Here is a 25037-nt window from a genome sequence, read left to right on the forward strand (position 1 = left end):
GACACATGATTATTAGGTTTAGTGTTATGTGCTCTGATTGGTTGTCTAAGCTAAATAATGGATTGGAGACCTCACATGTATGAGAAAAGCAAAACACCCACATTTTTACATCATTTAAATAATATGCAAGGGTAAAAAAAATTCAAGCTGAAAGGAATAACACACATATACAAAAAGACAAGGTTAAAAATGGAGACAACTATACTCGAACAACAATAAAAAATGTGGGATAAAAAAGAAAAGAATTATGTGGGCATTCCCTACAACAAGGGTGGCTAGAAACCCTTAATTTTATACCAACTATGACTTTCTGTGTGTGAAATAGGAAATGACAAAGTTCTATTATAATTAAATACATATAAAAGACAAATAAAAACCATAACCAAATGATACCGGCTCTAGAAATGAGAGAAGCACTGGTTAGTACTGTTGGCACCTGTGGGTAAGGGTGGACGCTCTCGGACTTGGTATGACTTCATTTGGCTGCAGTGGTGCTGCGTGTGTGCCTCAGGCAGCTTCGATGGACCTGTTAGGGCATTATTATTTTTTTCATCAGGGATATATACAAATTATCTCACTCCCTCTTTAAAATTTTTTAAAATTTCAAAATGAATTTAATACTATGACTAAACTAGTAAAATAAACAGTAATTTTTCTATAGTGGCAAGCTGTATATGAGATATAGTGTGGCTGTTTAACCATTTTGATGTGTACAGTTTAGTGGCATTAATTATATTTTACATACTCATGTAATCATTACCATTATCTGTTCTAAAAGTTTTCACCATCCCAAACTGAACTCTGTAACCATTAGCAGTAATGGCTCTTTCTCCCTCTTCCAAACCCAGTTCATCTCTAACCTACTTCCTGTCTCCATGAATTTGCCTAACTTAATAATAATTTTAGAATACAGTCTTTCAATTATATATACTCCTCTTGTGATTTTGAGGCCTTACCTCTTCATGCACTCACCAGCAACACCACTACCCCCTTCACACACACACCATTTCTACTCTCTCACCACTCCAGATAGAGATTACTGTGGTAAACGCTAGGCATTTGTAGATGGACCGTTAGCCAACTTTATCATCGATATTGTAGTTCTTTTCAGTGAATGACAGATTAAAAATGATTTCTAGGACATAATATTATATTACTTTAATTATATAACATTAAATTTTAATGGTATTGAGGGTTCACTGATTTTGAGGTTCTATTGTAAAGCATTTTGTGTTATATAGCACTTATGAATTTGGGAATTTTCAAAGATTTCATTGGGTGTATTCATTGAAAAATGTTAGTAGCTCTGAAGTGGACTTTAGCAGAAGCTTATTATTACAAATGTTTGAGGTTGATTTCTCTCAAAATGTGGATTGGGAACAGGGACCACATAGATTTCACAATATGGGAGATAATATAACACAGGGAGATTTTTGGTTTTGTTATTTTATTAAAGATAAGAAAAAAGGTATATCCTTAAATTTATTGCCACCATTATTCATTGCATTATGAACAGTTAAATGGTTTTGATGTTGTCATTTAATCTTCAATTACATTGCCTTTCAGTTAAAAGGAGTCTTTTCTTCCCCATCTTCCTTTCCTTCTCCCCTCTCCTCTCCTCTCTCCCTTCCCTTTTTTTTCTTTGAAGAGAAGAGTTGGGAGGTTGTCTCAGTGGAATGAAATAATCAGAAATGACAACTAACTTAAGGTTCAGTCCTTTTTCCTTCAAGTTCACAGTCAGAAAATTAGTGAACTTGTTATATTTTTGTTAGTTGTTAATGGATTTTTTACATTAAATTTGTGGTTTCCAGTTTATAAATACATAGGAATTACACTTGTGACTCATTTAAATTTTCATGCCAAGTGTTTAAATGTAATTTGCTATAGAGATCTCTTTTACTAAGGATCTGTTATCATTGATATCTCAGACTAAAATCAGAATATTCCTTCTACTGGATTGAGCGTTTAGGAGATACTAAGACTTACATTCTCTTTTACTCCAGATGTGGATGAATGCTCTGACAATGTGTGTGCTCAACTTTGTGTCAATTACCCTGGAGGTTATTCTTGTTACTGTGATGGGAAGAAAGGATTCAAGCTTGCCCAAGATCAGAGGAATTGTGAGGTAACATTTTGCAATGCTAAAAGTCCCATCTGTTTTCTAAAAGAAGAGTCCAGGCATTTTTCAGGAAAATACAGGTGTTCTACAATTACTACTATACTTCCATTTACACAGAGAGTCACAATCTATTTGCTAATTGTGGTCATGTAAAGTCACAAACAATTGGGAATAATTGTTACCTGAGTGTGAAGAAAAGCTGCAGGGTCACAGTTCAGAGAGGCTCATCTGTGTGGCATGTACATTACATGATACAAAATAAATGTGCTGATTTAGAAACTTAAGGAAAGCCGAAGTTTATACTTCTCTTTGTGAGGAAAAAAAATCTTGCATTGAAACGTTAGTGAAAATATTTCCCAGTGTCTACTTTTCTTTATTCACCATTCTGATCGCAAGTTTGATCACACCTTAGGCATGTTAGTACCTACAAGAGAGTTCATAAAATCTTGGGTGGAAACAACTCTGTCAGAGTTGTTGAGCATTGAGTGGGGTTTGTGTATATCAGAATTCTTAGAGGCTGATTTTGTTCATCTGTATTTATTGAACTTGCTTTTAGTTACTGAGATTTAACACATAATTCACCCAGAAATTGAATGTTAGGGATAGGTTCTAGTTTTCCCTATATTCAAATAAATAGATCAACTTCTGAGGCTATTTTTTTTCTGAATGAGGATCATATGTTTGTGATTCTTAGTGTAGTTCTTGTATCTCTTACTTTTACAAGTGAAGGTGAAATTTTATATGATTATGAGTCAAACAGTAAAAAGACAAAATCCTTAGTAACAATTTAATAGTGTGTATACACATGTCTCTTTATAATCAAGACAACGCTGTCTTATGTCCCCCAAAATGTGACATTCAGTTTTTCCTACCTACTTGGTAGAGGGTGGTGAGATGAGATAGTTGTTAGTAACTACTAAAAGTAGTTAGTAACTACTTTACTAACTTTGGAAGTACTTACTTGAAGTGCCATGCTGTGTGAACATCTATTTTGTAATTAACTGTTGTAATTTGAGTATTTACTGTAGTTACACATTACCATCTACCTCTGAAGAGGTTTATTAAAGTTGTGGAGATGAAAGCGGAGATGAAATGTTATTTTTGGACCCCGATTTAATATAGGTCTATGTACACAATTCCTTCTAAAATAGCCATATATATGCCTAAGAATTTATCTCTAAAAGAGTTTACATTTTAATGTTTATTTTTATTTTTCAGAAGAAAGTACTTGATTTCAGGTTTAATGACTCTAAATCACTTTTTGGTATCTTCATTGGAGACTACAGTGATACCTTATTTATATTTATTCCATCTAAGTGTGTCAATATTCCCATTCTCATCTGGTTAGCACAATTTTTGCTCAGAAACTTTTTCTTACTAATAAATGAGTGAACAAATGACGTACCATTTATTGGTACATTAATTTTCTCATCTATTTATGACTCCAAATAAAAATAATTTTCAGAAATAATTCATGGAAGGTCTGATACCTGTATCAGTGAAATGGGGCATTACATATTGTTACTAGAGAAAAAAGTCTGTATTTTGGATTGTGATATATGAAGGAAATATTAAAGACAAAAAATACAAAGCTACACACATTCAACAAGATTTTAAAACACCCTTATGCTCCAAGATTATACTGATGGACTCTACAGGAAAGTAAAAGATAGTGCTTTATTATTACCAAGGTATTTTAAATTTATTTTAGTGTATCATAGAGAGCGCATTTGACAAGAACTCCAGCAACCAAAAAAACAGTGCTTCATCTGACAAAAACATCAAGCAGTAAATTATGCATTTTGTGTGTGTGTTTTCTTTCCCCCAGGCTGTTCCAGTGTGCCTTCCCTTGGACCTTGACAAAAATTACGAACTACTTTACTTGGCACAGCAGTTTGCAGGGGTTGTTTTATATCTAAAATTTCGCTTACCGGATGTCATCAGGTGAGGTACCAATGTCAGTGACAATTTCTAGAGGTAAGCAGGTCAGAATAGAAGAAGGAAGTGACTGAAAAAATTTGAAATATATGAAGTTGCTTATAAATCAGAAATTTAGGTATATTATCAATCAGAGGATATGGAAAACCGTAAAGTTAATTCATTCCTTCACATGTGTAATTTTCATGCCAGGACCAATTTGGGTCATTCTAGGCAGGCTTTCCCCGCTGACCATTATTTCCCGTATCCCCTCATCCTTCCTTTTTTAGTGAATACACATTTGCTAAGAAGCTGGGAAAATAGATTTAGTGTATGTGTAAAACTTTTATTATTTTTTATATATGTTTTAAAAACTAAGTAATGAGAAAAGACTAAAAAGTATTGCTTTTAAATATGATTCATTCATACTTATTAAGGAAAATTCATAAGATTGCTTAAGGGCAATTAAAGAAATGAATAGACTCTCTGAGTACTCTGTCTTCTATTCCTGTACTTAGGGTGATGTTAGGGAAGAAATAGTTGCTTATGTTTTTGAGTCGTGATTCTACTTTAATTATCAAATTTTCTCAGTCATATACCATCTGAAAAAAGAAATTGGAGTTGGAATAATGTAAAGGAAACATGTATGAGAGTGGTTATAGAGTCCAAATTTTAAAATACTTTAATTAAATAAACAGCCATATATAGAATTTAATTTATTATGTGCACGAGCAACTTTTCATTAAATGTGAATTCAAAGAAATCTTAGCATTAAGAATCATTGAAATTTATTCTAAGATTCACTGATGTAGTTGTGTTTCTTCTTCTTCTTCTTCTTTGATTTGCTGATCATTTATTTTCTGCTACAACCTGGTTTTCCCCTTCAACATCTCAGAACAGATAATATCATATAGTGATAGGCTGGAGATAACTGTTCTGTGCCAAGTGAATAATGAAAATGAGAGAGGAAAAAAATAACTATTAAATATTTTCAGGCATGTTCGGGGGTATTCATTTCTCAGAGACAATTCACAATAGTTTGTAGTCTAACATTGGATCAAATTGGCCAAATAATTATTTTTCCCAGTTTTATGTATTTACTTAGGTAATTACTTAGTTTAAGCTTTTCATTGAGGTTTAATATGTACAGAAATGTACGTCTTAAATGTACAGCTTGATGAATTTGTATGAACTGCCACCTGTGTAACCAACAAAAAGAACAGCTTGTGCTTTTTTGATTTTTTTCTATTTTTGCAAATTCCTTCAGCCATTTTCCATGATCAAATACTCTGCCCGAAAGTTAACAGATTCACTCTTTTTTTTTACTCTACAGTACTTATGAAAAAATAATGAATTGTTCCCCAGTGTAATGAATCAGTGTGTTGATGTATTTCAGAAAGAAAATATACAGAGCACAACTGGCTCAGTGTGATTTTACAAAGAGACAGAAATTATCTCCATAATAGAATTATTAAGGAAGGTTCTGAGCATACACAGATTTAGGTTTTGGCAAGATAACACACACTTTACATCAGCAAAATATGGTGATTATGGGAAAAAAGTACTTTTTCCACGAAAAATTTCTTTCCTTATAAAATAATCTGAGTTCAGTATATTTCTACTACATTGTTATCCATTCAACACACTTTACTTCACATTTACCTCTTTAGAATATTTCCATGAAATTCTAAGATTAAAAAGATTATCATATCACTCTTCTTTGTTCCATCCGAGGTAGATCAGTGCTGCATTGCAAATGGCACCTCTGTTGTTACTACTGTTACACTGAGGGATAAGGTGTGGGGTTCCTTGTTGTATTTAGCAAAAGCCCTAACTTTTTAACTTAAGTTATCTTTGTGTTAATTTAACTGAGATGACTAATAGTTATACTTTTGTATTCCTTGTCTTTTTTTGATCATTTTGATTTGTTGGTCCCTTTGATAATTTATCACTGATTCTCATTAAAATGTCCAATGGTCACTGAATCATTACATGCTATTTTAAAATGTAGCATCCTTTAGATTTTTGACTCTTGTAATAGCCACATCTGTGTCCAGAGTCTTAATAGCAACAGGCTTTGCCAGAGCTCTGATAGCCCGAAACACATGGCTAGACTCCTTCTTTTTTTAGGATAAAATTGGTATATAATGTTACAGAAGGGGGCAAAACCCTGAAATTTATTTATAAAAAGTTGTGTATTTATTCTTACATGTTAAACTTCAGTCACCTTCAAAGTACCCTCCATTTGATGCCATGTATCTATCGAGACATTTTTTCCATTGCTCAAAACAGTTTTTGAATTTGTCGATTTTGATGCCTTTTAGTGTTTCTGTCTCTTTCAGCAAACATTTCCCTTTAAGTACTTTTTCACATGGGAAAACAACAAAAAAAAGTCTTTTTCAGCGAGATCCTATGAATAGGGGTGAGGGACACAGGGATCATGCCATTTTTGGTCAAAAACTGCTGAACACTCAGTGCAGTGTGAGAAGGTGCACTGGTAAATCACCTATCATGAAATGGGCCAAGTGTTGAGCTCAGAGAGTCCCAAAGAAGTTGGACCCAAGAAGGAACACACCAAGGCACATCATAATTACATTAGCCAAGATTAAGATGAAGGAGAGAATCCTGGAAGAGGCAAGGGATAAGGGGACAGTCACCTACAAAGGAGTACCCATCAGACTGTCAGCGGATTTCTCAAAAGAGACTTTACAGGCAAGAAGGAGCTGGAAAGAAGTATTCCAAGTCATGAAATCCAAAGATTTACAGCCAAGATTGCTCTACCCAGCAAAGCTTTCATTTAGAATGGAAGGGCAGATAAAGTATTTCTCAGATAAGGTCAAATTCAAGGAGTTATCATCACCAAGCCCTTATTATATGAAACGTTAAAGGCATTTATCTAAGAAAAAGAAGATAAAAAATATGAACAGTGAGCCCTGGCTGGTGTAGCTCAGTAGATTGAGCACAGGCCTGCGAACCAGAGGATTGCAGTTCAATTCCCAGTCAGGGCACATGCCTGGGTTGCAGGCTGGTTCCCTGCAGGCCAACTCCCAGCAGGGGACGTACGAGAGGCAACCATACATTGATGTTTCTCTCCCTCTCTCCTTCCCCTCTAAAGATAAATAAATAAATAAAATCTTAAAAATCTTAAAAAAAATACCTTGAAAAAAAAGTTCACTGAAGCTGAATGCAGTTTCTCACAACACCAGCTGGTACACTGATACAGATGGGTTTCTAGAACACTCATCTAGCAGGGGCTCGCCCTCTAGAAAATAATTCCATTTTTGGTGTGGTCTTCCCCTCATACATAAGTTTCAGGTGTACATTATAATTTGATATATGTTTATGCTACTGAGTGATCACCCCCAAAATTCTAGTTACTGTGCTTCACCATATAGTTGACCCTTTTCACCATTCTCACCTACCCCTCAAACTCCCTTCCCCTCTGGTACTACCAACCTATTCTCTGTATCTATGAATTTGTTTTGTTTTCATGTGTACTGTTTGTTTGTTTGTTTTAAATTCTTGCAGTATTAGTCCTTCTCTATCTGATTTATCTCATTCTATTCTTTTTATCTCAAAGGGAAAGATTCTATTCCTGTGTGTGCATGTGTGTGTATATATTCCCACATCTTCTTCATCTATTCATCTGTCACACACTTATGTTGTTTTTTATATTTTGGCTGTTGTAAATAATGCTACATTGAACATAGAGGTGCATTTATCTTCTCAAATTAATGTTTTGTATTCTTTGAATAAATACCCAGCAGTGGAATTCTGGATTATATGGTAGTTCTATTCTTAATGTTTTGAGGAATCTCCATACTGTTTTCCACAGTGGTGTTCCAATGTATTTTACTATGAACAGTATATGAAGATTTCTTTTTCTCCACATCTTATCCAACATTTGTTCTTTCCTGTCTTTTTGATAATAGGTATTCTAACAGGTCTGTTATGTCTCATTATAGATTTGATTTGCATTATTCTAGTTATTAGTGAAATTGAGCACCTTTTCCTGTGCCTGTTTGTTCTCTGTATACCTTCTTTGGAAAAATGCCTATTCAGATTTTCTGCTCATTTTTAAACTATTGTTGAGTTGTGTGAAGTCTTTGTATATTTTAGATATTCTTTGTTGGATGTATCATTTGCAAATATCTTTTCCAGTTTGATGGGTTGCCTTTTCATTTTGATTATTGTTTCTTTTGCTATGTAAAAGCTTTTTAGTTTGATGTAGTTCCATTTTTTAATTTGTGCTTTTGTTTTCCTTTCCTTTAGAGTCAGCTCCACAAAAACATTGCAAAGACACATGTCAGGAAGCTTACATCCTGTTTTCTATGTATTTTACAGTTTCAGGTCTTATGGTCAAATCTTTAATCCATCTTGAGTTAATTTTTGCATATGATGTGAGATAGTGTCTAGTTTCATTCTTTTGTAAGGGGCTGTCCAGTTTTTCTAACACCATTTATTGAAGAGACTGTTCTTTCTCCATTATATGTTCTTGACTCATTTGCCATGAATTGATTGCCCATATATGTGTGGGTTCAATTCTGCTGTTGATGTGTCAGGGTTTTTTGCCATTTTGATGCCATTCTGATTACTATAGCTTTGCAGTGTAATTTGAAATCAGAAAGTGTGATACCTCCGGCTTTAGCTATTTGGGATCTTCTGTGGTTTTCTACAGATTTTAGAATTACTTATTCTAGTTCCACAAAAACTGCCATTGGAATTGTTTATGGGGTTGAGGTTTTGGAGAAAAGATCATGGGGAACAGGGATTGGTGTCCCCTGCCCAGCTGGCCCTGGGGGTGCCCAGGGCTGGGGTCTAAGGCCTGGACAGTGCCCTGCAGAAGGGGGTGAATGGGGAGAGACTCTGTGGGATAGAGAAAGGGAGGGCTATGGACCGGGAAGGCAGAGGGGTTGTGAAGGGGGACGGATGGAGATGGAGAGGAGTGTGGTCTGCCAGATGGGAGATGGACAAGAGAGTTCCAGGGGGAGGGAGTGGAGGGAGCCATAGAGAGAGAAAGGGTGGGCCAAGGACAGAAAAACAGACAAGGGTAAGGGAAAAGGAGAGGGGAGAAATGGGGAGAACCAGAGACAGGAAAGGAGAGAAAGGACACACATGGGGCTGGGAAGGTTAGACGTACACAGGCGCAGAGAGACACAGAGACAAAGGTAGGTGGAGAAAGAGAGGAAATAATACAGAAAACCAGACCCAGTGAGACTGGAGGAGTGACCAGGAAAAAGGAAGGAAGGAAGGAGAAAAGAATAAGCCATGAAGGGGGATGCTGTGCCCAGCCCGGGCCCTGTGGGGAGGGTCCTGTGGCATGCTAGTGGCAACGAAGGCAGATGGCTGGGGGGTGGGGCCATTGGAATTTTGATAGGGATTGCTCTGAATCTTTAGATTGCTTTGGGCGGTATGAGTATTTTAACAATATTAATTCTAACAATTCGTGAGCACAAAATGTTTTCACATTTATTTGTATTTTCTTCAGTTTTTGTCATTCTTTTTATCAGTATCTTATAATTTTCAGTCCATAGGTATTTCACATCCTTGGATAAGTTAATTACTTGGTATTATTCTTTTTGGTGCCATTGTAAATGGGATTGTTTTCTTAATTTCTCTCTCTGATAGTTTGTTATTAGTGGATAGAAATACAACAGATTTCTGTACATTGATTTTGTATTCTGCAACTGTGTTGAATTCATTTATTATAAGAGTTTTTTGGTGGGGTCTAAAGGGTTTTTTACATGCATTATTTCATCTGCAAATCATGATTCTTCTTCTTTTCTGGTCTGGATACCTTTTATTTCTTCATCTAGCCTGATTTCTGTGGCTAGGAATTCCAAAATATGTTGAATAGAAGTGGCAAGAGAAAGCTACTCCTCTTGTCTTGTCCTGCTCCTTGTCTTGTTCCTGCTCTTAGAGAAGAAGCTTTCGCCTTTTTCCCCCAAATATGCTGTTAGCTGTTGGTCTGTCATATGGCCTTTATTATGTTGAGATACATTCCCTCTATACCCGCTTTATTGCGAGTTTTTATCATAAATGGATGTTGAATTTTAGCAAATGTTTTTCCTGTATGTATTGGGGTGATGTATGGTTTTTATTCTTCATTTTGTTAATATAGTATATCATGTTGATTGATTTGTGGATATTGGATCATCCTTGCATCCCTGGAATAAATCCCACTTGATTATGGTATATAATCCTTTTAATGTATTGTTGAATTTGGTTTGCTAGTATTAGACTATATCTTTTAAGCTCTCTTTCCATGTATTCTAGTATGAATGATTTATGCAGTTAGAGTTTTGAAGACCTTTTTGAAATCACCTGACAGATACATTTTTTGACTTTACCTTTGTAACCACACATGAAGGCTTAACTGTGTTGTCAGTCATCCAGATGCTATTTTATGTATCTCTGTGAGTGATTTCTTCCTGATATGAAATCATGAGGAAAATATGCTTTATGGTGGATAAACCAATAATGAAATTGTAATATCTTTTACTAATCACTTACAGATACAGCAAAAAGAACTTAACCAAATTATATAGTGTGTAAAAGATTCTAGGAGAGATACGATATGCCTAAAATTGGTACATGTGCATTAATTCGAGCATTTGAAAGGGTACCTCCAAAACAAATGCCAAAAAATAATGAAAAATTACCCAAGTATCTGTTCACTGGGATGAAAGACTCCAAGAATAAGGAAAAAAGTATAACTTAATTTAACACACATGGAACCAGAGATAATATAGTAACAGTCTAATTCTGTGCTTGTCTTTTATTAATCCCAAGGACAGAAATAGTTGACTCTTTCAACATATTGCTTTTTGCTAGTACAAGAAAAAAGGAATAATACCATGAGCCTACCATATTCACACTATTAAGACTCTCTTTTTGTCCATTGTTTAGATTTTCAGCCACATTTGATTTCCGGACATACGATTCTGAAGGTGTTATACTTTATGCAGAATCTATTGATCATTCAGCTTGGTTCCTGATTGCAGTTCGTGATGGAAAGCTTGAAATTCAGTTTAAGAATGAACATACAACCCAGATCACAACTGGAGGCCAGATTATTAATAATGGTGTGTGGAATATGGTACGTTGTGCAGATTTTATAAAGAATCTTTTCACTTTGATATAGATTGTATAAGTCATTAATAACTTAATTTTATAGTGATACTGAGCCTAGATAGGGTTGGATTTAATTTGATGTTATATGAAATATATTCTGTGCACTACAAATCCATGAAATGGCCTGAAGAAGAATAACTTCACTTAATATATTCAGGTTTTCCCCTGACTGAAGTTGTTTTCAGTTATTTGCTTGACATAGTCTATCTTTAACTACTTACCCTTCTAATCATCACTTGACATTTTTCATTGTCCCTAGAGAGAAAGGAAGGGAATGGAGAAGCAAGAGATAGAAATATTGAAGCAAAAGAGAAACATTGATTGGTTACCTCTCCTGTACACACCAGGACTGGGAATCTTAGGTGCTGGGACCAAGTATCCAACATGCAACTCAGACATGTGCCTCGACTGGGAATTGAACTCACAACCTTTCAGTCGTTACTCGATGCTCCAAGCAACCAAGCCACACTGACCAGAGCTAACTTCTTACCCTTTTTAGTGGCAATCACTGGGTGAACAGGGGTGTCTCTCTTATAGGTCATGAATTATTAGCTGGCATAATAGTTTATGCAAAGACACCACTGGACAAGGACCGCTATACTGGATAGCCACCAATTATTTTTCAGTGAAAGAGAATTACACTTAGAAACAAAGTCAAAGTTAATTCATTTTTAAATATTAGCATATAGGTAATCAATCTGTGCAGTTTAATTTGCCAGTAGCAATTAGAGTGCTTAGAAACTAGTGTTTTAGATAATCCCTAATAATAGGCCTTTATTTTAATAATCAATAGCATCATTTTAATAAACTGTATTAAAATGGAAATTTTCTTAGATAAGGGATTGACTAATGTCCCAAAATAATGTATCCAAAATCACTACGATCACTTTTTCAGCAAAAGAGAGCATTTCTCCCCAGTGAGTTTATACAAATAGAAAAAAGGTGATTGAAGTAGAATTTTGATAAATGCCTAGTTAGGTTTTATTATGCATCATGAAGAAGGCAAATGTTTAGCTGTGAGATCAACATCATGAGCTGCAGATCATGTTCACTAATCCTCCATGAATCATACTGTTAAAGGCAGGAATTAGGGTTGGATGGAAAGCAGCAAGTCAGTTCCATACATTTTTGCCTCCTATGTTTATGATCTTTGTTTGAAAGGAACTATTTACTGTATAGCCACATTTCAACTAAAACATTTTAGTTAAGATCTCTCTGGTGTGACTCAGTTGGTTGGAGTGGCATCACATAACTGAAAGGTTGGGGGTTTGATTCCTGGTCAGGGGACATACCTCGATTGCAGGTTCAATCCCTGATCCCCGGTCCAGTGTGTATGATCCCCTGTGTAGGAGCTTGTGGGAGGCAACCGATTGACATTTCTCTCTCTCCCTTTCTCTCTTTCTAAAATCAGTGAAGAAAAATGTCCTTCGGTGAGCATTAAAAAAAATAGTTAAAATTTCCCCTTTTAAACTGAATGCATTTTATATAAAAGTAAAATTTAGGAAAAATAAACAAGTCACAGAAAAATCTTAATCTGGTAATAAATATGGTGCTAGTGGTTTTTCTTAAATTCTTAATTCAGTATTTTAAGAATTTATGAATTCCTCCCCATATAAGTAAGCTTTCTTTTCCTACTTCATATCTTTCATTTTAAAAAATTACCACATGAGCCCTGGCCGGTGTAGCTCAGTGAATTGAGCGTGGGCCTGCGAACCACATGATTGCGGTTTGATTCCCAGTCAGGGCACATGCCTGGGTTGCAGGCCAATTCCCAGAGGGGACTCACGAGAGGCAACCATACATTGATATTTCTTTCCTTCCCTTCCCCTTTATAGATAAATAAATAAAATCTTAAAAAAATTACCACATGATATTTTATCAGCTTACAATTTTGAAGGTTTATTAGTAAATGTAATGCTTCAAACCAATTTATGCAGCATAGAAGTTACTTGAAGTAAATATTTTAAATGTCATTTTCTTTTCTTTTTTCAAAAATATATTTTATTGATTATGCAATTACAGTTGTCCAAATTTTTTCCTCTTTGTCCCACTCCACCAAGTACCCCCATTCTCTCCAGCAAAACCCTCTCCTTAGTTTGTGTCCACAGATCATGCATAGTAAGTTCTTTGGCATCTCCACTTCCTGTACTGTTCTTAACATCCTACTACTTTGTACCTACCAATTTGTACATCTTAATCCCTGCACCTTTTCTTCCTTTCTCCCCCTTCACCCTCCCAGTTGATAATCCTCCAAATGTTCTCCATATCTATAGTTCTGTCCTGTTCTGCTTGTTTGCTTAGTTTATTTTTTAGATTCAGTTGTTGATAGTTGTGCATTTGTTGCCATTTTAATGTTCATAGGTTTGATCTTCTTATTCTTGTATAGTTCCTGTTAACATTTCATATAATGACAGCTTGGTGATGATGAAGTCCTTTAGCTTTGCCTTGTCTGGAAAGCACTATATCTGAACTTTCAATCTAAATGATAGCTTTGCTGGAGAGAGTAATCTTGGTTGTAGGTCCTTGCTTTTTTTCATCACCTGGAATACTTCTTGCCAGTCCCTTCTAGCCTTCAGAGTTTCTTTTAAAGACGGGTAACAGTCTTATGGGGACTCCTTTGTAGGTAACTATCTGCTTTGATCTGGCTGCTTTTAAGATTCTCTTTTTATCTTTAAATTTTGGCATTTTAATTATGATGTATCTTGGGATGGTCCTCTTTGGCCCAACTTGTTTGGGATTCTCTGTGCTTCCTGGACTTGTAGGTCTATTTCCTTCACCAAATTAGAGAATTTTCTTTCATTATTTTTTCAAGTAAGTTTTCAGTTTCTTGCTCTTCCTCTTCTTCTGCCACCCCTATGATTAAGTTATTGGTAAGTTGGAGATGTCTGAGAGTCTTCTTATTCTATCCTTGTTTTTTTGAATTCTCTTTTCTTCTTGCTGTGATGATTAAATGCTTTCTTTCTTCCTTATGTTCCAAATTGTTGATATGACTTTCAGCTTCATCTCCTCCACTGATGTTTCCCTGTAGGTTTTGGGGGTTTTTTTAGATTTTATTTATTTATTTATCTTTAGAGGGGAAGGAGAGAGGGAGAGAAACATCAATGTATGGTTGCCCTTTGTGCGTCCCCTGCTGGTAGTTAGCCTGCAAGGAACCGGCCTGCAACCCAAGCATGTGCCCTGAGTGGGAATCGAACCGTGATCGTCTGGTTCGCAGGCCCATACTCAATCCACTGAGCAACGCCAGCCAGGGCCCCCTGTAGTTTTGTTTTTTTTTTTAATTTCACTTAAGACAACCTTCTTTTCCGCCTGGGCATTTTTTATGCTGTCGCAATACCCAATATGTTCTTTGAGCATCCTGATAACCAGTGTTTTGAACTCTGCAATGATAGGTTGCTTTTATCCATTTTGTTTAATTCTCTTTTTGGAGAATTTTGTTCTGTTATTTCATTTGGGCCATATTTATTTGTTTCCTCAATTTGACAGCCTCCCCATGTTTGTTTCTATGTATTAAGTAGAGCTGCTTGATTCCCTGTCTTAGTAATATAGCCTATTGTAGAAAAGGCACCTGTAAATTGTGTCGGATGGAGGCTTGGGTAATTGCACAGGTGGAGCAACTCATTTCACTGCCTCATGGCTCTGCGTGGGGGGAGGGCCCAAGGAGGGGTCAGTGCCACTGCCTGGCCTCTTGAGATTTGCTGGGGAAGAAATTGTCTCCTAGCACTTGCCCTGTCACTTCACTTTCTCCCATATGCCACTTGTGCCCTTTCAGCTGTTGTCCTTGTTCTGAATCCTGGAGGGAATGGGCCTGCATAAGTCCTGAGTCGTTTGGAGACCCTTTAAGAGGAGTCTCCTGACAATCCTGCAGTTTCTTCCACTGCCCCACCTCTACTGGTTTTTATTGCCAGAAGTTATGGGGAGTTATCTGCCTGGTGCTGGAACCTTGAGTTGGGTCATCTTGGGTGAGGCTGAGATCCCTCACTCCCAAGGTATCCCTCCCAATTTTTATCCACTACATGTGAATGTGAGACCGCCCATTCTGCCACCTCTCCAGCCACTCAAGTCTCCTTGCCTCTCTGCGCGTCTCCACTTCTCCACACCTCTGCCTTTCTGCCCGTCCTGTCTGGATGAATGTTGCTTCTTTAAATCCTTGGTTGTCGGACTTCCATACAGCTCAATTTTCTGATGAACATGGGTGTTACTTGCTTTGTAGTCTAGTTGTAATTTGTGCTCAAATTGTGCAAGGAAGCGAAGTGTTTATCTATGTCTCCATCTTGACTGGAAGTCTAAGTAGCATTTTAATCAGCAGAGTTGTTAAGTTAATTGCTCTATCAGATGGACTATTTACTATATAGCAGTTCTTTTACCAATTTTAAATTATTTTAAAGTTTTAAATAAAATACTTTAAAATAAGAAATTAAAATTAGAATATATAACTTTTGATTGTTTTATATCTCAGATAAATTAATAGAATGTGTAATTATTAAGTAGTTAGCATGGCTGTAACCCATAGAAATATTGATTCTTTATAAGTGATTATTATATCTTCTATTTAGATTTAATCCTAATATTAGTGGGAAATATATACTTCCTATCATAATTTCATTCATTCAGCAAAATGATTATCGAGCACTTTTATGTGCTATTCCTTCTAGGTGATAAGGATACAGTAATAAATAAAACAAAGTCACTGCTCTTACAGAGCTTTCATTCTGTTGGTGAGATGAAAACTTGAAATACCTGGACAAATAGATGTGTCAAATAGTGATGAATGCTATGAGGAAAAAGAAAAGGCCAGGCAATAGAGAGTGGTGATGGTGAGCGTGCATATGGAATCAAGAAAGGCCTCTCTGATGAGATTACATCAGACCAGAGACTTGAGGGCAAAGTCATGAGAAATATATGGGGGAAGGTGATTCCACGCCACATGGAAAGCAAGAGGAAGTGTTTGTTGCATTTGAGGAACAACACAAAGGCCAGTGTAGGTGCAGTAGAGGGAGGCAGGAAGAGAGTAGGAGAAAATGAGGTCAGAAATGTCATCTGGAATAATAAGGCTAGGGCCTTGGGGAACATCATAAGGACTTAGGTTTTAATGCTGACTGGAAAGATTTTGGATGATTTGAGACGTGATATCATGTAATTTGCATTTTTAAAGGTAATTCTGATCAGTACCTCATGGCTTTGTGAAAAATAGGCAGTAGAGTGTGAGTGTAGAACAGGACATGGGATGAGGAGACCATGGCAATAATCCAGTAGCATGAAAATGGCAACTTTTATTGCACTGTTGGTGGTGTGAGTTGTGATAAGTGATCAGGTTCTGGATATATTTTTAAGGTCAGGCCTTCAAGATAGACATAAACTTTTGAATATTCAGCATAAACAATGGTGTAAAGGCCATGAAATTGGGTATGTCAACTTGCTGTTCTAAACTCTGTCATTCAGTGCCCAAATATTTATCATGTTCCTTTACTGTCCTGTAATGAAATGCATTAATAATGTAAGCTACCTTCGCATACCCCTAATATAAAACCTATAGAATACTTTAATTATTATATAAATGAAGGAAAGTACTTTATAAGAAAATAGTGTACACTTCAATATATAAATATTCCGCCCTGGTTGGTGTAGCTCAGTGGATTGAGCGCGGGCCTGCGAACCAGAGGATCGCGGTTCGATTCCCAGCCAGGGCACATGCCTGGGTTGCAGGCTGGTTCCCTGCAGGCCAACTCCCAGCAGGGGACACATGAAAGGCAACCATACATTGAAAAAATATATATATATATATATAAATATTCCAGTACAAATACAGTACTTGTCAAATCTTGCTCCTGTACATGGAATAATGTGAAAGCTACAAATGCAGACATATGCTGGTTGTTGTACTGGCAACTAAAATACCATAAGAGCATAAATGGGGTTGTCATCAGTAATACTAATTTTTGAAAAGGGTAGAAACCTCTTGGTAAAGATCCAAACAGAACAAAATCAGTCTGTTCTTGGTTTACAAGACTGTTACATTCTTTTTTAAAAGATTTTATTTATTTATCTTTAGAGAGGAAGGGAAGGAGAGAGGGAGAGAACCATCAATGTATGGTTGCCTCTCCTGTGTCCCCTGCTGGGAACTGGCCTGCAACCCAGGCATGTGCCCTGACTGGGAATCGAACCACTATCCCGTGGTTCGCAGGCCCGTGCTCAATCCACTGAGCTACACCAGCCAGGGCAAGACTGTTACATTCTTGAAAAAAATCAGTAAATGCTAAAATAGTATGGTGAATATTTTGTGTGTATACATACACAAACTGAAATAATTGTAAGCATTAATATCCAGTAGGGATATTCAGAAGATTTGCAGGATATTGGATATTGTATTCTTTATTTTGCATGACTATCCTTCATGTGTTACAATGTCACTAAATCAATATCACCATGTTACACCTTCTACTCATTGTAACAACTAAGAGTAATCCCCACCCTAAATTTTCCAAGAGCCGGAGGCTTCGGCAAGAGAGTACCCATCTAGGAATACTTGCATGGCTAAAGAAAAAAGGTCTGGAGGTGGAACCCTGGAGTTTTTATAGAGGTTGAGAAGAAGAGGCAGATGTAGCAAAGAGAATGAGAAGGAATGGTGAGAAGGTAGGAGAACCAAGCCATTCTTAGGTCCTAGTGGCTATCAGGGATGTCTTTCAAGGACAGAATAGTCATCAGGGCTACATTAAAAACAGAGTGTGTTCCACCTAAAACTGTAAATGTCACCAAAGTTATTTTACTGTAGAGAATAGTTTTCCTCTTCTTGCAGTGGTGCTTTAACATGCCTATTGTTTGGCTCCCATTAAGTGGTTAATAAGTGAAGAATTTGCATGTTGAGAGCTACAGATTTATATGAGGTTGCAACAGTGGTTCTTTGAATTGTCTTTATAGGAGGGTTTTTTATTGTTGTTTACTATCACGACCAATATTTATTTTGAGGCCCAAACTACTTTCAAAATTTGAAAAAAAAAAACAGTTTAATTTCATGTGTTGTGCTTTCTAATAACCTCAATTACTTTTGAATGTTGAAATAAAATATAATTTTTCAGATAATAAAATAATTCAGGATACTAGATGTACTGGTCTCTTTTCATTTACATGAAGAATTTATTTACATTATTGACTGATTCTGTATAGTATACTATCAGACAATTACCGAGTAAGAGCACTTAAATTTTTTTTAAGAGTTTGTAGAATGACTTGCTTTTTAAAAAGCTCTCTATTTTATTCTATACTGGTTTGAAGGGCATATAATAGGATGTTTAAATGTAATAGAATATTGATTTAAAATTTTTTAAAATATAGTCATTTAATTTTCAATCTGTTACTATTCCTCTAAAACACATTTTATCACCTTTATAATTATTTGACATTTCAAATGGATTGGAGCAAATTAATAATTACATTGAAATGATTACTTTGGAAAATTATTTACTGGAACAATAACAGAGTTTTTCACACTTAGTATTTAAAATGGCATGCAATGATGTTTAATTGTTTGATAATCTCTGTCTTTGTAATTTTAGGTCTCTGTGGAAGAATTAGAAAGGAGTATTAGTGTGAAAATAGCTAAAGAAGCCACAATGAATATAAATATACCGAAAAGCCTTTTTGAGTCTACAAATGGATCTGTAGAAACCAAAGTATACTTTGCAGGATTGCCTCGGAAGGTGGAGGATACACTCATTAAACCGGTAATGATCCACGCTGCTATCATGCATCGTGGATACAGTCCTTTTGCCTGTAGTAGATGTAAAAGTATCACAAAAGTCAAAAGGCGTTATTTTATTGAATATACCAACTATGACAACTTAAACTGAACATGGAAAAATAACATGAGTGGGCCTTGAAGTTATTTGAGGAAATAAGAAAATGCGTGTAGTATTTCTGAGCCCATTAAACCCTCCAGTATTACCTGTGGAGAAGTAAAAAATAAATAAATTCTTAGGTTCAATCCACTGCTGACCTCATAATAGTCCATACTTAGGCATTAAATTTATAAATACATATATTTGAATCCAAAAATACATTATTTTGTAAAGTCAGTCAAAGAACTTTCTTAGGTCTATTTTAGGACTTAAATTTTGGAGATGAGAATGGCACATAATGTGGAAATTTTTTTATTTTTAAGAAATTTTTACTGAAAATATAATTGTAGCCTGTCATAAATTGAAGTTAGATATAGTAGATGATTTTCTGAATATGATATTTGTCTAACTGTAGAATAGCTTTCAGGAAGAAGACTAATCACTGTCCTTTAAATATTTCATCTGCCAATTGCACCTGCTGATATAACTTAAATATCTTCTATTTTATACCCATCTTTCACTCACGGCAGTTCACGGTTACCTTAGCTCAAATGAGTTCTGTGATATGATATAGAACCTGAATTAGTGAACCCATGTCAGAGTGAATATACCTGTCCTTTTAAATAGAAAAATCAAGCCATTTTAACAGTAAAATAAATTATTCAAAAAGAATCAACGATTTATGAAATGGCTACTACTTGTCTTCGGTCTGACGGGATGCCATGAGTAGGCTGAAGGGTGGAAACACTTTAGTTCCTGAAGATGCCTTGAGTCTGGTAGCAAGAAAAGCCTGTGCGGTAAATGCAATGAAAGAAAAACAAAAAGCAGCAGAGAGCCCAGGGCCACAGCTAGAAGCCTATATGGAACCCGAGAGCAGAAGAATTACCCCTGAATGATGTACAGGAGGCAGGTAGGGCTTGAGGTTTTGAGAATTATTAAGACCTTAGTGGAGGCCTGTGATGGCCTAAATTACTTTTACTGAGAAAGATGGTCCATCTGAAGGACATTTTGAAAATAAAATTTTAGAAAAAATTCAAAACATTTACAATATTTAAAAATACCATCAAGAAAAGGTTTCACCTCTAAACAAAAATCTGTATCTATAATCAGTTAAACAATTATCAGTCTGACTTAGAAGTTAAAAATGCACTCCTTGTTGTATATTTTGTTTTGTTAGATTAATCCTCGTCTAGATGGATGTATACGGGGCTGGAATTTGATGAATCAAGGAACTTCAAGAGTAGAGAAAGTTATTCAAGAAAAACAAAATAAACATTGTTTTATCACTGTGGAAAAGGGCTCTTACTACCCTGGTTCTGGAGTTGCTCAATTTAACATGAATTACTGTGAGTGATTTCTATTTTGTCTTTCTGTTCTCATTAATGACTAAATTTATTCACTGACAAACAGCATCAATTCCTTCAGTAAATACTGTGAGTACCTACTTTGTGCCGGGCACAGTGTTAGGCCTATTCATATTGTTACATGCATTTTATAAAATTTTCCCAGCATATTGGGGGGAGGATAGTTGAATATGCATGTGTTTTTATTTAAAGATTATTGGCCCATAACCTGATTAATTTTGGGTAAATTCATTTGAAGGTTCAGCAGTTTCTCAGTTGTATTGAGTCTACTGATTAATGTATCAAAAGGATTTGTTTTCATTTCTAGCATTTCCATGTGATCTTTTCTTAAAATTTCCACCTCTTTCACAAAATTTCTTATCTGTTCATACATGCTGCCCAGCTTTTCCACCTGAACCTTCAACATAGTAGTCAAAATTTTAAGAAGTTCCCTGTCTGATGGTTCCAACAGCTATGTTGTATCTAAGCCTGAGCAGGCTGATTGCTTTGTCTCTTGACCATATGTTGGTTTTTCCCCTTCTTCCCTTCGTATCACATCATTTCTGTTTTAAAGGTGGGCAGAAGCGTAGAGAGACTGACTAAATACATAATATTTAGATCTGGAAGTGAGCACACCTTTGCTCGTGCTAGGTGTGTAGAATCAATGTAGTCAAGAGTTGAATGGCTTAGGCCTTGTTTCTGTGACTAGTCTTCAGATTCTTTTACTATTACCTTGTGCTTAGGGTAGCAGATGGTTTGCCAGAGGATTTTTCTTAATAGCTGATCTATACTAAAGTTTGGGTATTCTCTTTGTGGTATGTGTCAGGAAAGTGCCTCTCTATGGGCTTGCCTCACCCAGCAAAATGTTCTTACTTATTCTTTGACATTTGACATTCTTTGACATATTAGAGGGGTTTGGGAGTTGAGACTGGTGGGAGGAGCATTCTCTATTGCTCTGGTACAGACTCAGTCTTAGGTGAGGTGTTCCTGGGTCTCAGGGTGTGGACTCTTCATTGTCTGTCTCTCCTTCACACCAGTCGGGCAGATGTCTGCTGGTTAGGATTCAAAGTGTTCTTCTGTTCTTTTTTCTTGGTAGATTATTTTGTTGTTGTTGTTGTTGTTTCTTGTTTTCTTAATCTGTAGGTACTGTGGGTCTTCCCATGGGTCCAAATATGGCAGGTTTGCTACCCTTCCCCCACGCTTTAAGGCTTTTGTTTTGAGTGAGTGACAGAGCAGGATGTGGGTGGGACTTTGTGCCTTTCCCTGCAGGTTGCCAGTTGCCGCTCCTCTTTGCCACCAGTTCTTCTCTGGAGCACCCAGGAAGGTCTGTGTAGAAAGGCTTGGAATGGGTGTGCATTTGTCGTGTGTCTGCAGTTCCCAGAGCTTCTATAATACACCAGCTCCCACTAGGACTTTAGCAATTGCTAAAATTTTACCTAAATTCTTCCCACCAAATTGTATAGTATGTAGTGTCTGTTTGGGTGAGTACTTTCATCCTCTCCCTCCTTGGAAGCACCTTTCTTTAGGTTTCTGTAGTTACTTACTCCTCAATCCTAGCTCTGTGATAGTCTGAGAAAAGTTGTGATTATGCAGATAATTGAGCCCTTGAGATTGTAAGAGTGGGAGCAGTACTCCTCCCATTTTTCTACGGACTAAGTGACTGACCATCAGGAGTTAGGCTTTTTACTTTTTCAGATAACACTTCCCTGAATATCCTTGGACATACATCCTTGTACCACTATTAACCAATTCTGTAGGAGAGATTTTCGGAGCTACATCTCTCAGAGGTTATGCAAATGTATAATTCTTACATTGATCAGACTCTGATCACACTCTCTTCCAAAGATGTTCTATCAATTTATACTTCTACCAACAGAATAAATAGAATTAGGCTTGACATTTCTTTTTAACTGCAGATTTGAAAAATTAAATATTATATGTAGTTTTAAATAGTGTTATCCCAGTTTCTACTGAAGTTGAATATCTCTTCATGTGATATATATTAGTTATTTTATTGAAATCTTTGTCTTTTTCTGTTTTAGGAGTTTATTATTTGAGCTACTAAGAGTTTGTGTTGTCAACTTAGTATTAGTCTGATATCTCTGTTGTAAGAAAAAAATTATATATTAACTGTGTTTGTAGTAAGCCTAAAAAAGGCTTACTAAAGTTTTAAGGAAGAGCTTTATACTAGTACTTTCTGTTTTCCTAACACAAATTAATACGATGCCTTTACTTTTACTTCATTCTATAAATGAAGGATTTTTAAAAATGTCTAATATTGGGTTAATGACTGAATATAGGAAAATAATTGACCCACAACAATTTGTTGAAAGGAGACTAACCCTTAGGAAAAGTGAAAATAAGTTATATTGTATTTGAAAATATTTTAATAAGTAATTAGTTTTTTATAAATAACTTGAAAGAGACCTACCTCTAAATTACTATTTAATGTTACATTATAATTTCTGTGCATTTGCACATTCATTTCAGTTTGACTTTGTTAATATCTTACACTAAATTTACTTCAGAATGATTAAATATAAAATGTATCCTTTCTTGTGGGTGGGAATTAGACAGTTATAATGAAAAAAAAGTAAGAGCATTAGTTGTGGCTAAAAGGAAGAACATCTTGTCAAAGGAAAACTATTTTCCCACATTTTGATTCCTGGTCACCCTCTCAAAGTCCCTCAGTTACTATTATATATTACTTTATATGAAATGAGGAAGGCTTCATTCAGATTGCGAATTAACATTTTTAGGAATCAAACTATTTGGGGAACATGTTAATTCAACAAATACTTGTCGCGTGACTTCTGTGACAACAGAGCGATGACAAAGACATGCAGAGAGCTTGCATTCTAGTGTGGCGGACAGTTAAGCTGGTCATTAAGAAAAAGGGTGTTAGGTATTATGGCAAGAGAATCACAGAGAAGCGTTTCTCTTCAAATGTCTAAGTCAGCCTTTGACTTCAGTATTTCTTAAAGAGTGTTTCTCTACCCAACTACTCAACTCCTCTATGCATATAAATCCTATCTTTCCTTTCTGTAGCTCTACCCTGATCCCTTTATGGGTGAGAAGTGGCAGGGTCATGATGGCAGCCAAAACAAAATTTTCCTTCAGAAACATTATAATAAATTTGTTGACCTTCCTTCTAAATGTGTTCTTTAAAATATAACCGCTCTGAGATTTGCGCATTGGTGAATATGCACAGAAGGAGGAAGATCAGTTAAAGGGCAAACAGGGAAAAGTCATAATAATCCTAAATACCATAATCCAGTATTCTATTCTAGGAAGAGCAGAAAGATGGGGCTCCATGTATGGGTTTCTTGCCTGCATTAATTTTTTCTTTTGTTTTATTTTGCCTAGGTCATATAGATCATGGAGAGGGAAGAACTAAAATCTCTAGCATTACACAAAAATGGCTTTGAGTACTAATAAGATTGTAATAGTTCCTCCTGGTGTACTTTGATTCTGATTTTGTGTTATTGTCCACACAGATACTGTATCGAATCCTGAGCCTTGGCAAATAAATGTGACTTTGAATATTCGCCCATCCATGGGTACTGGCGTTATGTTTGCCTTGGTTTCTGGTGACACAGTGCCCTTTGCCTTCTCCTTGGTGGACTCCTCCTCTGAAAAGCTTCAGGTAACTTTATTCTAAACCTTCATGATCCTTGTTTTCTTTTTTTTTAATATGTCAAAATGGATATTATAGCAGCAGCTGTCTCAAAGTGCTATTATGAAGGTTAAACAAGATAACTGATGTAAAATGTTTGATACATTCTCTACCACATCATCAAGGACTCACTATGTCCATTACTGTTACTTTTTTGCTGGCCTATTCCCAGGTCTGAGCCAAGAAGTGAGGGAGAGAAATTGAAAAGTTTGTTGCACCTGTAGTTAAGATCAGGCAGACTCACACGCAGGCTGCTTGGTGCCTTCTCAGAGTGCCTAGGGATCCACCCTTCCTCAGAATCCTCCAGGTATCATGAGAATTAGTTTGTACTAACGCAATACGAGTGAGTGTGACTACAATCTGCTCTCAGATATTCAGTGCCGAATTATTATATTTTGTGCTTTCTGGCACACTTAATCTTTTCTCCCGTGAGTCAATTGGAAAAGACCAGAGAAAACTAAAACCAGTCCACTTGGCTTCTTGCTGGCAACTCTGATTTGAAATTAGGAGGAAGAACAGGAAGAACTCTTGCTTCAAAGGAAACATGAGAGTTACCAGATCTGTATTATTCATCTTTCCGTTAGAGGATGATAGCTCTGTCCATGTGTCATTGACGGTGGATTCCAGCAGGTTACAGCAGGAAGCTTGCATTTGTGCCAAGGGAGGCTTGAATGCTCTTGGTAGCTTTTAGAAAGAGACCTATAACTGAGTGATGCCTGCAGTAATGAAAATGCTGCTTGCTGTCTGTAACTTAAAAGATGATTTGGAGGAGTTTGTGGTTGTTAACCATAAGCAATCTAAATAGATCCTGCTGAGTTATTATCTCCAATCTACCACCATAGGAGTTTACTACATCAGAATTTAAGCTTTTTATTTGCTTGTTTTGTTTATAAAAACAAAATGGAATTTCTATCTTTAACACCACAGTCATTCAGTGAATGTTCTTAACTCCTGCTAGCCATGTCTCTGATGTTTATCTTTTTGTGTTTGTGTCCATAGTCCTCTGCTTTTGCAAG

General features: G+C 36.1%; 1 protein-coding gene across 1 annotated transcript in view; it reads left to right on the forward strand.

Moving 5' to 3' along the window:
- The window catches only part of PROS1 (protein S), a 77625-nt gene that overhangs the window by 46873 nt on the left and 5715 nt on the right, over nt 1–25037 (forward strand). Inside the window, exons 8-13 of the mRNA XM_037059002.1 lie at nt 2004–2125; nt 3948–4063; nt 10946–11135; nt 18721–18888; nt 20180–20348; nt 23843–23991. Coding sequence (XP_036914897.1) covers nt 2004–2125; nt 3948–4063; nt 10946–11135; nt 18721–18888; nt 20180–20348; nt 23843–23991 — 914 coding nt within the window. The remainder of the gene's footprint in view (nt 1–2003; nt 2126–3947; nt 4064–10945; nt 11136–18720; nt 18889–20179; nt 20349–23842; nt 23992–25037) is intronic.

This window comes from Sturnira hondurensis, unplaced genomic scaffold, assembly GCF_014824575.4.
Source record: "Sturnira hondurensis isolate 20B ecotype Veracruz unplaced genomic scaffold, ASM1482457v3 Scaffold0010428, whole genome shotgun sequence".
Classification (NCBI taxonomy): Eukaryota; Metazoa; Chordata; class Mammalia; order Chiroptera; family Phyllostomidae; genus Sturnira; species Sturnira hondurensis.